The 13113-nt window shown below is 47.4% G+C and overlaps 1 protein-coding gene across 1 annotated transcript in view; it reads left to right on the top strand.

The window, feature by feature from the left end:
* The window catches only part of gpc3 (glypican 3), a gene marked incomplete at its 5' end in the record, with an annotated part of 96142 nt that overhangs the window by 68539 nt on the left and 14490 nt on the right, over positions 1-13113 (top strand). Inside the window, one exon of the mRNA XM_079167115.1 lies at positions 702-813. Coding sequence (XP_079023241.1) covers positions 702-813 — 112 coding nt within the window. The remainder of the gene's footprint in view (positions 1-701; positions 814-13113) is intronic.

Raw genomic sequence — 13113 nt, 5'->3', positions numbered from 1 at the left:
TAAGGCGGGACAAGAGGACTCCTCCGCTAATGTCCGCTCATTAACACTAGATATGATTACAAAGCCACTAATGGGCCAGTTTAATGTGCGTGGAGTGAATCATCAGCCAGTCTTTGTTTGACTGTTGAACTCCTTGTGGCAAAAAACATTTTGTATCAACATTTAATAACCCCTGATGATGACATTTTGGACATGGATACTTTCTTTTTCTAAGAAGTATACAGTCTCCACAGTTTTTATTGCAAATATAAAAAGTTATCTGGAGACATTCAAAATGTTTAACTTTCTAGACGTAGTGTCTTCATGGGAACAGTTGGTCCTTTTTGGATAGGGTTGAGTTACTAATTGACTTTCCAGTCCCAAAACCTACAAAAACAGATGAGATGTCATTCATCCTGTCAACACTAGATGGTGACAAGCGCCTTGTTTGGAGCGAAAGCGGGGTCCAGTTAATTATGTCCTCTACTCATGAAGCTTACGTTGAGGTTTCTAAATTCAGCGAAACTCCTCCAAACACTCACAAACACAAGTGTTTGGAGGGGGGGAGCTTTTGCTGCATGTCATCCCCCCCCTCTCTCTCTCTCACTCCCCCTTTCCTGTCTATCTATCTGTACAATCTAATGAAGGCAAGAAATGCCCTAAAAGGTAATCTAACAGAAGAAAGTAGAACTGAGCCCATTTTTTTCTCCCCGTCCTGTCAGGTTTCCTGGGCCGGGCCTGAAGCGATCGCACCCCGGCTCCGAGTCCCGAAGCAACAAGCCCCCTGAGCCGATCATCAGCCAGATCATAGACAAACTCAAACACATCAACCAGGTCAGCTGTGCTCGCGTGTGATGTGTCCATTGTTTGTGTGTTTGTACACAGCGTGCCGCTTCTCCAGTGCTTCACGGTAAGTTTGACCTCTTCAAGTGAGCAGTTCCTCTGTGTTCCACTTCTCCTTCATATTTGGGAGAAAGACCACTGAACATCTGTGCTCAAGGTGATGTCAAGCCCCTGCTCTTTGTGAACACAAAGAAATACTATTGGCAGGAAACGTGTGAATAGATGTTATTCTGTGTCTCATCTGCGCTGCAAAGAAAACCAAAAGAATTTCCTTTCAGACACAAATCCACTGAAAAGGCGAGCAGACGAGGCCGATGGAGGTTGTTGTTGTGACGGACAGAAATGATGTCCTCCATCCGCAGCAAGCCCACGGCTGACGTCAAGGCCGAAGCCCCACTTTTTTTTTTTCCCGTCGGCGCCGCCGTCGCCATGGAAACCACCTTTTGGAGTGAGCTGGCAGGAGTGCAGAGATGCTCGGATGTAGGCTCGAAGTCGGCCTCTGTAGGTAGACGTATCGGGCCACAGATCTGTCTGCATTTCCTGGTTCCTCGTGGTTACACTTATAGCTGTCAACACGTCGGATGGCTGCTGTGCCCCCCCCCCCCCCCACACACACAACACACACACCATCTTCCAGCTGCAAAGTGTGTTTGCATGTGTGTCCGGGTTTTTTTGTCTGCATGTATGTGATTGAGCATCTGAGTGCTGCAGGCCTGTCACAGTGGATTACAATCCTTCTCTCCTGTTTAAACAACCTGGGAGATCCTCCACTCCAGCCCTGACATCCAGAGAGGGTGGTGGTTTGAGACGGTGTAATTTTCCCAATTACTTCTGCTGTATTACCTCATGGGCGCTTGGTCCCGCTGTAGGCGAGAGGAGCGACACTTGAACAGGACCTTTAGGTGTTTACTTGACCTCTGCCCTCTTCAGAATCCCCCAAAAAGGATTCATCCTAGAGCTTCGGTTTAAAAGATTCCAGTGTATAGAAATGTGGGTCGTATTATTGTAATAATTCAATTTAATACTGTTGCCGTTAACTACAGCTACTCTATATTTGAGCAACATTGATGGCATAAAGTCCGACAGGGCAAGAAACAAAAGCGGTCAGATAATCAGACCGGGCAGTTTGCTTAAAATCTGTTCGATCGTCTGCCTGCACGTCCCTCGCCCCCATCTAACTTCAGCGTCCCTCAGCAGTTAACTTGTTGAGTATGATGTTTTTGATACCAATAGGAATGGTGGCCAAAAATACAAACCCAATACAGTTCTGTGTGCATGTGTGTGTTTACTTGTAATAAACTGGGATCATCCTATAATCCTAAAAACACAGGACATGTACACGTACGCGCTCTAATAGAATAAGCCTTTGAAAACTTCCTGCCCCGACAGGGACAAACATTTACGCCGATGTGATAACAAGCAGAGCTGCAGCAGCGCAGAGCGTTTACCGCGGGGATCGGGTTCCTGATGGGCTTTTGATGAGGTTTTGCAAGAAAATGCAGTTTGGCGAAATGACAGAGCTCATTATGTTACAGACATTCAGACAATCCATTAGAAACACGGACACGGTCGAGCTCTTCCTGCCTGCATGTGATCAGATGCTCTCGGTAACCGAACACTCGTTCCTCATTGGCTCCCATGTTGCACTGATGACGCGGTCTACATGTGGACATTTACGAGCGTTTGATTCTGTTTACATAAACGCCTGATATGTATGCAGATTGGCTATCCACATGGGAGCTTTTAATCGCATATCTGATGACCGTACAGCAGAGACGAGCACATTTCCTACTTCCCTTCAGATCTCGACATCAATGGGCTGGAGCAACATCTGACGAAAGGCCGACTGCTCTTGATTGCATATTTCACGTGCAGTAAAACGGTTTATGACTCAGACGTTTGTGCGGGAATCAGATTACACAGATATTTTTTTTACGACAAATCATCACTACACCGAGGTACACAAACTAACAGGAACGCCTTAAAAGGGTGATGCAATATAAACAATAGTCCCGCAATAAAATAACTCCCTTTGAATAGGTTTTATTGTGCCTAAGAGAGCTCACTCACTCGGGTAGCTGCTGATGTTTCAATTCACATTATAAGCTGTTCCTGTTATTTTGTCTTATCCAGTTCTTTATCCATTTTTTTTATTAGCTAACATTTTAGAAACACATTGATTGTTCACTGGTAAAGTAAGAACAAGACTAAGAGTCTACAGGAGGATAGAGTTATAGTTAGTTAGAGTTAGAATGAAAACATGCTCACAATGACAATGTGAAAGAACTACGTCTCAAATTATTCTTCAGGTTCTTCTCTGTGGCATATAGTGTTGACATGTCATCTAACCCTAACCCCAAAAAAAACATCAAACCGAGTCTGTAGGGGCTAACATGCTAATATAATGTTTACCATGTTCACCGTCGTAGTTTAACGTGTTACCATGCAGACATGTTCTAATTGGCCCTAAACACAAAGTATTGAAGCTCAGAATCAGACAATAAATCCAATAGATGTGAAGACATTTCACTCAAAGCCTCATTATGGCGCTAGTCGATAAGTTATTAGGATACATCATCTGGAAACCATGAATTCCTTCACAAAATGTTGTGTCATTCTATCTAGTAGATCTTGAGATATTTGACTTAATCAATGCGACCTTTGACCTGATGACACTAGATTTAAAGGTCAGGGGATCAGCATGTCATTAGGATTTACCCTCAGGGAACCATGAATCTGTGCAGAATTCCACGGCAATCTGACATTGCCGTCTATAGATGCGTGATGCTAGCGTGACAAAAAAACATATCTGCCAGTGGAGAAGGCAGATGTCAGAGGCAAACCCTTAAACTTGCTTTATAACCCTGCTAAATGTTTATTGACTATACGCAGTATTTCTTGGTCCCTGTAGCTGCTCTGAGCCGGCGTCTTGTAAACAACCTCTGAAGGCACTGGAGAAAGTGATGTTGTTTAGTTAAAAGCAGTTTTACAAGGTCTCCGCCTCCCCCGCCAGTTGAAAGACCACCAGCTCTGGATGTTGCAGGGCTAAAAGCAAACAGACTAATTAACCATCTGATAGGAGAGTACGCCGCAACTCACAGATAATTACTTTCGTCTGCCCAGTTGGTACGCGGCGTGCAGAAGGACAGGCCAACAATGAGATAGTATGTGCAGTGTTCCTGGAAGTCAACCAGGGAGAGCGCCACGCTGATTTAAAAACTGCAGTGTTCCAGTCTCATGATGTCTTCTTTGAGCACCGCGTACAGTGTGTTCAGAGCTGCAGACTGAAGAATGTGTACATTATTTGTCCACGCATTCAGGACACACAAACTGGTCTATACAAGTCCTGCAAGGCTCCTTTATCCTGCACACGTTTTCCATTTGAATGAACATTATTCTGCTTTTGGCTCAAGCGGTGAGCACAATCAACGGCTCCTCCAGCTTGTACTGACCCACTTTCCAAGCAGGAATCAGTCCCAGCCCCGCAGTGTGCGAGACCACGTCGTAAAATATAGGGGCTACTCTCTCCCAACAGCGAGGGGAACATGGGACCCCTCCAAAGAATCCACTTCCTTCCAACTTTAATCCCCCCGATGTTTCATTCCTGCACTCCTAAGTGCTCCGTGACGATAGCCCTGTGAAATGCAACTATGCAGCGGAAATGTGTCATTTCTCACGTTGTCAGTGTTGATCAGAGAATCCACAGATACAGAGACAATCTGGCAGGGAGACCCTTTGCCTTTGTGCCTCTGCGAGGCTAAACTAAACACCAAAAAGAAAAAAGAAAAAACCCTTCTCAGAGCCGGTCGCCTCATGCTTATAAAACAGCGTTTTCTCACGCCTGAAGCAGCTGATGTCATGACTGAGCCACGGCCAAGTTTAAAGTGAACTGTGCACTATAAATGGATGGAAGAGAAATGTCTTTCTCCGTCGGTTATTGCTTCTCGACTTGGAATCTTTAAACAGCGCAGGCCTGCGAGAGAGCCGGAGACATTTCTCTGCATGCTGTGTAACAAATTCCTGTCTGAGGGCTGAGGCCTGTATATGCATGTGTGTTAAAGCTGATAAAGAGTACGCTTTCCCCCCGACTGTGACAGGAGATATTCTGTGATACCAACGAGAACATTAACACTCCCGGTTCTTTATATAAAAAAAAACTGGCCTAGTGAGCTCCCTTGTGCGGAGACATGCATGTGGAGGCAGCGCTCCTAAATTAGAACGTATTATTTTGGTGGTGCGCTCTCGTTGTGAGGAGATGAGTTTGTTTTCCTCAACATCTGTTTAACTTCCCAGAGTATCGGGTTTCTCCTCCGCACAGCTAATCTCACAGGAGATGGTTGAGCTAGTGGCAAAATAGAGCAATTATGTGATTGGTCTTTGATTACAGAGGGTTTCCCACTCATTTGTCAGATGGGTTTGCTATTTGGAGGGTCAGACCTCCTGGGATTATTCTGACAGCCTCTTCTTGGCTACATGACACTGTGGAGAGATACATTCGGAACACCGCGCATATGAAAGACACCTTTGTTGAAGATTTTTTTTTACAAAACGCTTTCGGCGAAACACAATTATTTCATCTGACTGCTCTGTCATTTGAGGGAGAGCAAACATCTTCCCGTTGCGTGCCAACGCTTTTATTTTCGCACCTCGTTCGCATGTTGTAGCGTTCTCTATCTCCCCGTCCGTCGCCTTTCTTTCCATCTTCCCCAGCTGTGCTGAGCTGTGTGTGACAGACTCCAGCTCCGTCGCCCTTCCCACCTCCCGCCCTCGCCCTTTCCTAAACCCCTGGACCCCCCCCCCCCCCTCTCCTCTCTCAGCCCAGCTTCCCAGTCTAATTGAAGCCAGAACCTGGGAAAATCCTGCAGGTAGGACAGGAATCCAGGGTGGAAAATAAACCAGATCCCGAGCGCCACAAATTCCATCACGCAGCCTCACTTCCTCCGAGCCACCGGAGCCTGGGCAGCGTGTGCTCGACACCTCGCGCGCGTTCGCGCTTCTGCAGAATGCGCTTCTTTTAATATGTAACTCGCACACACTTGAGCTGGGACAGCTTCTGCTGTGCACCCACTGGCAGCAGTTCCATCTTGTACACACGCAGTTAGGAATACGACTACAGCAGATACATTTCCATTTTCATGCGCAGCGGTGACACACGAGCACACAAGCGGCCGTGAAATAAAGCAGCGCTTCAAACAGGCTTTGAAATGCGTGAATGAACACAGTGCTGAGAGCATAATAATTACAGTAGAGACAGAATGGAAGCCGCCTCGTGACGAGGCTAGCATGCGGTGGCCTTTCTTCCTACAGGCTGTGCTTACTATCAGACTAATAGACACCGTGGGTGTCAGACTGGGCCTGCTGTTTTGTAAACTTACACTTGCTAACCTGGCCATTATGCTCGCCCCAGTCAAAGAGTCCGACTTCTGTTTGATGTTATTTACTGAGTTTTTTTTTTTTTTAAGCGTTATTTAATACACTCCCCCCCTCAGGGCCCTCGTCCTCTCGCCTTCCTCGTTTTTTATGTGTGCAAAGTACGATTGGCCTGGAAGCGGAGGAGGAAGGAGAGCTGTTTTCGCCCGCTGTATTTGTTTGCGGGGATAAGCCACGAGGGGTTCTTTTTAAATGAAGTGTGACACCTGGCGTAAACCTCCGAGGAGCTGCGGGGCGTTTGCAGAGGCAGAGTCGGTATCCCTGTTAGAGCACCACGCACGCATGTTATCCTTTCGCTTTCCGGAGACTTCTAACTTCACGGTGTATTTAGGATTTGAGGAGTTATGAGGAGTTATGGTTCCTTGACTTTAGGAATACAACGATCAGATATCCCCCCCCCCCCTTAACCTCCACACACACACACACACACACACACACACACACACACACACACACTTGCACACCCCTCTTCCAACCCAGCTTTCTCCCCTGCTGGCTGGGAGGTCAGACGTAGCATGTGAGGGCCCTTTTCCTCCCAATTAGTCTGCCTGCTAATGAGGCCCGACCATGCCTTCTACCACTGCCACCCATTCCTCCTTACCTCCACCTCTCCCTCCCTCCCTCCCTCCCTCCCTCCCCGCCTGCCTGTCCCCCGCCCTGAGGCCCGAGCCGGGGTCGCCTCTCTCTTCCCACTCCGCCCCTCTGCTCCCGCCCCACTGCCCCCCCACTGGGTGTAATTATCACGCAGCCGGCTTATAAAAACCCTGCTGCACAAGCCAGGCACCGGGCTCGCTAACCAGGCTTTCCATTCTCTCGAGCCAATATGTCTCTGCTGATCCTCAGCTTTTTTTTGTTGTTGAACTGTCAGAACAGCTGAGTCTTCCTGCCGCCGGTCTCTGATCTGACCCACACATCCTGGCCTTGTTGTCACTGGGCACAGTCACGTGTTGAAATCCCCCCCCCACACCCCCTCCCTCCCAACCAGAAAGAGGTCAGGGGTCACACTTCCTGTTTCCTGTCTCTGCCCGGTCATCAGAGGGTCTCCCTGCGAGGGTCGGAGGCCTCCTCTGTTCCTCTTCTGCCTTTTGTTTGGGGCGGCGGTGCTCAGGGGGGAGCTGAGGCTCCTCTCTGGACCTGTCAACGTGTTAGCACTCCCTGACTTCATCATCCCCTCACATGCTCCTCGCCTTTTCATCTCGCTAGAGAGCCATACCTTGTCAGTATGGGGTAGTTCCTCTGGCTCCCTTTTGCTATTTTCCAGCTCTCTCTCTCTCTCTCTCTCTCTCTCTCTCTCTCTCTCTCTCTCTCTCTCTCTCTCTCTCTCTCTCTCTCTCTCTCTCTCTCTCTCTCTCTCTCTCTCTCTCTCTCTCTCTCTCTCTCTCTCTCTCTCTCTCTCTCTCTCTCTCTCTCTCAAGCCATCATCTCTGGGTTTCTGTAAGCTACACGCTAAGCTAGCAGGACAGCCCCACAGCCCACTGTAGGCATTATACGCTTACTTAACCGAGCGTCCGCCGGCCGCTGCTAGGTGTGATCATGGGACGCGCAGTCACAGTCTGCTGATGTTGAAACGGAGGGTTTCGTAGCAACACATGACTCTGGGAACCACTGCGATAACGTGTAAGGAAGACGAGCAGCGGACAAAAAGAGATTGTCTGAGGGGCGTAATCTGATTTAGCAACCAGCGGCCTGTGCAGGAATGGGACTTTTTTTTTTCAACTATTAAACCCCATACAGACAATCAGGCACATTCACAGACATCAGTCAAGATTTTCATTTGGTTAGCCTCAAAACAGATTGAAAATTGTTGTCATACCAGATATGTTTAATACTGGGGGGACTTAACCCCGTGTGTTCATGCTTTGATCTGAACACAGAACGTCTGAATAAACACAGAAGACACAGCGGTTTGTTCGTGCAGAAGATGAACTGGCTACGATGTATGTAATCTGCTATCTTAAATATATGCAGAGGGTTAAGAGTTTCATCTACCAGAGGAACAAAGTCCCTGGCAACGCAGTCTAAACATTCATTCAGGTTTCGGTCTAAACTGGAGAAATCTGGAAATAGCCTTATGGGCTTAGTCAGAAAAGGTGGAGTGGACACACGCCCAGTTTAACACTCGACTGGAGAGCTCCTTTCCTCTGTGTGTTCTGTTCCAACTGGAATTAACCTCAGGAAATGAATCTTGTCTGCATTAACTGTCTGAGGCAGGGCTCCCGCTGCGTGACTTACTCGACCGCGGACGGAAAGAGGAAGACAAGACGAGAAGGAAAGCAACAGAGAGGAGACTGAGAGAGCATACGTCCCCCTCCTCTTTTACGCTTTCAGATTCAATAAGAGTTGAGTGATGAGAGCGGGCGGCGACCGCGGGGCCGGCCGTGCCGTCCCAAACGCCGAGCTGCCCGGCTGAGGAGCTTTCCATGACTCACTCTGTGGAAAGTGCCTCCTGTCATTCCTGTGTCTGTCTGTCTTTCTCCCCAAGGCGTCCCCTCATTCGTTCATTCTCCGTGCTGCGTCCCTCCTGGCTCCTCTGCTCCAAACGGCACGTCCGCAAACGTCGTGTTCACGGGGGGATTAGGTTTAAGGAAAGCTCATTTCCTTCATTTATTGTGAAAAGTTGTGTGTTTTATTTGTCCCCCGAGGCATCGGCTGATTAAAAAAGTATATAATCTGCTGTACAGAATGTTTGTGGCTTTACAAGATCTCTCAGATAAATAGGAAACAATTAAAGCCATAGTTTAATATTTCTTAACCAAAGCTCTGAAACGCCTGAAGTTCGCCAGCGACGCCATAACAGAAAAACACTAAAACCTTATAGTTTCTTTGGCACCTTAAAAATGAATTGGTAACTTCAGTTTATTACAGTTTGTGTTTCATTATCTTAGTTTTGGCCACATTTCCTATCACAAGGGGACGATAAGATTTGACTCACCTAGTAAATCACAGAGATTTGGGAACGGCAGCACTGCTAAGAGGAAATCTAACAGGGCAGGAAACACAAGACAACCTTATTTGGAAGAGAAACAAAAGTGAACAGTCAAAGTCATAAGTTGTAAACATTTACAGACAGTCCTCGTGGTGAACTTTGACCTGCTGTACTTTCTATAGTTCGCTGGAATATAACTGATTGTCTCAACACTCATTCCTCGCCTCCTTTGTTGAAACAATAGTTCCCTGTTTTCTAACTACTGAGCTGACCAGCCGTGTTTCTGTCCTGTTGAACTCACCCTGCGTCTACGTCTGGTGTCCATCAGCTCTTGAGGGAAATATCTGTCTCTTTAGCCGCTGAATCCTCCTTGCTCATGCGGGAGTTGCCAACTTCGTAACCTTTTGCTGAAAACAGCTGCGAGATTGATGAAAGCGATGAGAGTGAACCAAAACAGTCAAAATGAGGGCGATAAAACAAAAATAATGAGCTGAAAGACACTAAAGATGCTCTGCAAGCTGACGGGAACGGCAGACTTGTGATCATATTCTGTGGGTTTGTCACTAAAATATGACCCATTTCACATTACCTGACAATTATTAATGTCATTTGAAGCAGCTTTGAGCCAGTATACTCTATGAGTGTAAACCCAGAGATCAGGTCAGCAGTGTCGTCCCTAAAAACTTTACTTTTGTGGTGAACGCATGGCGAGCCTTAAGTTCTGTAGATTAGATTTGTAGACAAGATGTGTTGAGGCATTGATAGAAACGTTCAGAGCAGCAGATTCCGTCTGGGCCGAGTCATGAGCAGCTTGTCCAGACTTGTCCTGCACGCGGAGAGGAGGACACAACACGGGGCCTGATCCCAATCACACACACACACACACACACACACACACACTGACAAGAAGAGCATTTCTTTCTGTCTTCATTACTCATCCCCTCCCCGTTTCACTCCTAACATCACTCATTCACTTCAACAGTGATGACGTTAATGCTAAGATATTTGTTTCCCTATCTTCAGCTCGGGTCCACTCCTCTGTGATTCATGGTCAAATGTGGACCAGGATCTTACTGCCGGCTCACGTTTAAGAAACAAAACAAAAAAAAGACCACAGCTGATGATCAGTGAGTGCAGGTTGATTTCTCTCAGCGCAGGTCAACCAGTGGCTCGGACTCATGGCTCAGTTGCAGCTGTCGTGTCGAACAGTGACCCTGTGTGGAGTTCATGTCATGTGTGGGAGGCAGTGACAGACTTGTGGTTTCTGTGTCTCTGTCTGGGCTGGCCCGCATTGAGCAATCCGCCACATGTTTTGGCGTTGTTTCCTGGGTGTGACTTGGCGCTTTTGTGTTGAAGGGGAGCTGGACCCTGTGGCTCTGCGGGATGCCTACAGCCGTCCTGATTGCATGTTCTGAGCGTCCAGCTGGCTGTCTGAGCCCGATGCAACTCTCGAAACACAAGGAGGAGAGAGAGAGGGGAGGGGTGAGAGCGCCAGATTTCCTCTCCTCCTAATGGAAAACATACTGGAGCATTTCTCCGAAAAAATGTCTCTTTTATTTGTTTCCTCCCTGCTTCCTTTTGCTTGTTTTTTTTTTTGTTTTTTTTCTTCTTTCTGTTTTTAATTGCAGAAGATTCCAGCCCAGAGCGACTTGAGGTTTCTCCCTCTTGTGGTAAATGTGGAGGCTCTTGCCGGATCGCGCTGTGGCTCAGCCGTGCCAAAAGCGCAGCATCACTTTCGACACAAACATGCATCCCACCCCTCCTCGCTGCCGCAGCCGTGGCAGTGGCAGTCAGCCAGTGGGGCAGAAGCCACAGCCCCCCACCACCCCACCACCCCACCACCCCACCCATCCTCCCGTATTGTGGAGAAGGGCACGGCTCGCTGCTCTAGCCCATTTTGGCCACGCCTAGGATTATGCAGCCAAATTCTTATTCTAATTCCAAAAAACAATTTTTTTTCTTATTATTCTTCAATCTGCGGCTCATCTGCTCTCATTTAGAGCTTGAATGCTATTGATCCCCACTTTCTTCACATGAATCTGTCTTAACTTGGTCAGTTGGTCGGTCACCACATTTGGCTTCATACTGAAATATCTCAACAGCTATCACATGGATTTTCATGACATGTGGTACAAACATTCACGTTCCTCTCAGAATTCATTTTTACCACTTTAAAAAAAAAAAATCTAGCTCCATCATCTGGTCAGCACATGAATTTGTCCAATACTTTGGATTAGGACCAAACATCTACCATCGGCCTCAGCTTTACTTGCTAATTAGCAAATATTAGCATGCTAGCGTGTTAAACTAAGATGAACGATGTCAACATTCCACAATCTAAACACCAGCATGTTCTCGTTTCATTTCAGCATGTTGTTTCTCCTAACATCCGCACACATTGCATCAGAGGACGGCCCGTCTGTGTATGTGTGTGTGTGTGTGTGTGTGTGTGTGTGTGTGTGTGTCGAGGGGAGTCGGTGTGTTTGCTGGCAGGTGGTGAGCTACACATGGCAGCGTTCACACAGACCGAGCTCTAAACAGGGACGCGACAGTTGCTCCCAAATGTTTTTCCCCTCACTCCTCGCACCTTTTTTTAGGTTTTGTTCTAAAATACCCCGAACCGCGTCTTTCTTTCCCCGCTTTCCAAGTGTTTGTTTGCCTTTTAATTGGCCTGCGAGGCGCCCCTCCCCTCCCGAAGTCCAACCGAGTTGCCAGGATGCAGACCATGAGAAGGAATTTCAGCACCTCAGTAAATCTACGGAGGCCTCCAGGCAAACGCAGGCAAACACCGTGCCGTCTGCAACAAAGCGGTCCAGTACATTAAACCGCCGTACATCATGTTGGGAGTTTCAATGGGACACCCGAGGGCTCGTGCTCTGTCAACAGGTGGCACCTTTTACTGGACGGCCTCAAACAGAAGTCAAAAGGTCCCCGAGGATCAACCGTCCAGTCTGTGACTTACTGTTCGTCCATCCGCTCGCCCGAAGTGACCAGGCTTTTAGAAATGTTGCGGTCATCCAGTGTGTGTATGGCCTCAATGTTGAGAAATGAAAGGAGGCTTGTTGGGCGGCCATGCTGCGAACAAGGTGTTGTGTGTTCCCCCCCCTTCCAAACTTTAGAGTTTATGTCACTTGTAAAACCCAGATTGACTGGTTTGTATATGCGGGCGAAGGGAACAGGGTTGTTTATCTTCTGACTGACATAATTCTGTGATAAGCTCTGTGTTTTTATACCTCCGCTCTCTGTCTCTCTCACACACACACACACACACACACATACACACACACACACACACACACACACACACACACAGTCAGATCTCAGGCAGACGTCGCAGCTGACTTGAGACAAGGCCCATCTGAACTCAATTTGCTCCCATAGCCAGCCAAAACAACACGAAACAACAACAGAAAAATGCATGCTGACGTATGCAGATAGGAAGGAAATCAATAAAACGCAAACAAGGAGGAAGCGCGGTGAGATGAAAGGAGGCTCGGAGGGCAGGCGGCAGGAATTTAGCACATCTGTTACCTTGGCAGGACTCTCAATCATGTGCGATGTTGTGGAGGCTGAAAGATGGCCAGAGAGCGGCCATGTATTTGTCTCCACGGAGGCTCACATGTTTTTCACCCGTGGAGACAAAACAGGAAAAGGTTTTTTTCTTTTTTTTCTTTTTCGTGAGTTGTTCCAAAGCTGCACAACAAAAGTATGTGAAAGTTGTCCTCTTAAGTTGACGTGTTTGCTCCGCTTTCGGAATTGAATGTGTACATTTTGCTATTTGCCCTCCTCTCACACTTGGTCAGGAGGAATTCAGAGATTTTTCTTTATGCATTTGCGTCACAGCTCTTGGACTTTTGTGTATTATTTATGAGTTGATTAGTTTACCGCAGTTCTCAATAAACACTTCTGGTATGTTGTGCACAAACACGTTATGA

Source organism: Pholis gunnellus (assembly GCF_910591455.1).
Source record: "Pholis gunnellus genome assembly, chromosome: 10".
Taxonomy (NCBI): Eukaryota; Metazoa; Chordata; class Actinopteri; order Perciformes; family Pholidae; genus Pholis; species Pholis gunnellus.
This window is presented reverse-complemented; position numbering and strand designations above follow the sequence as displayed.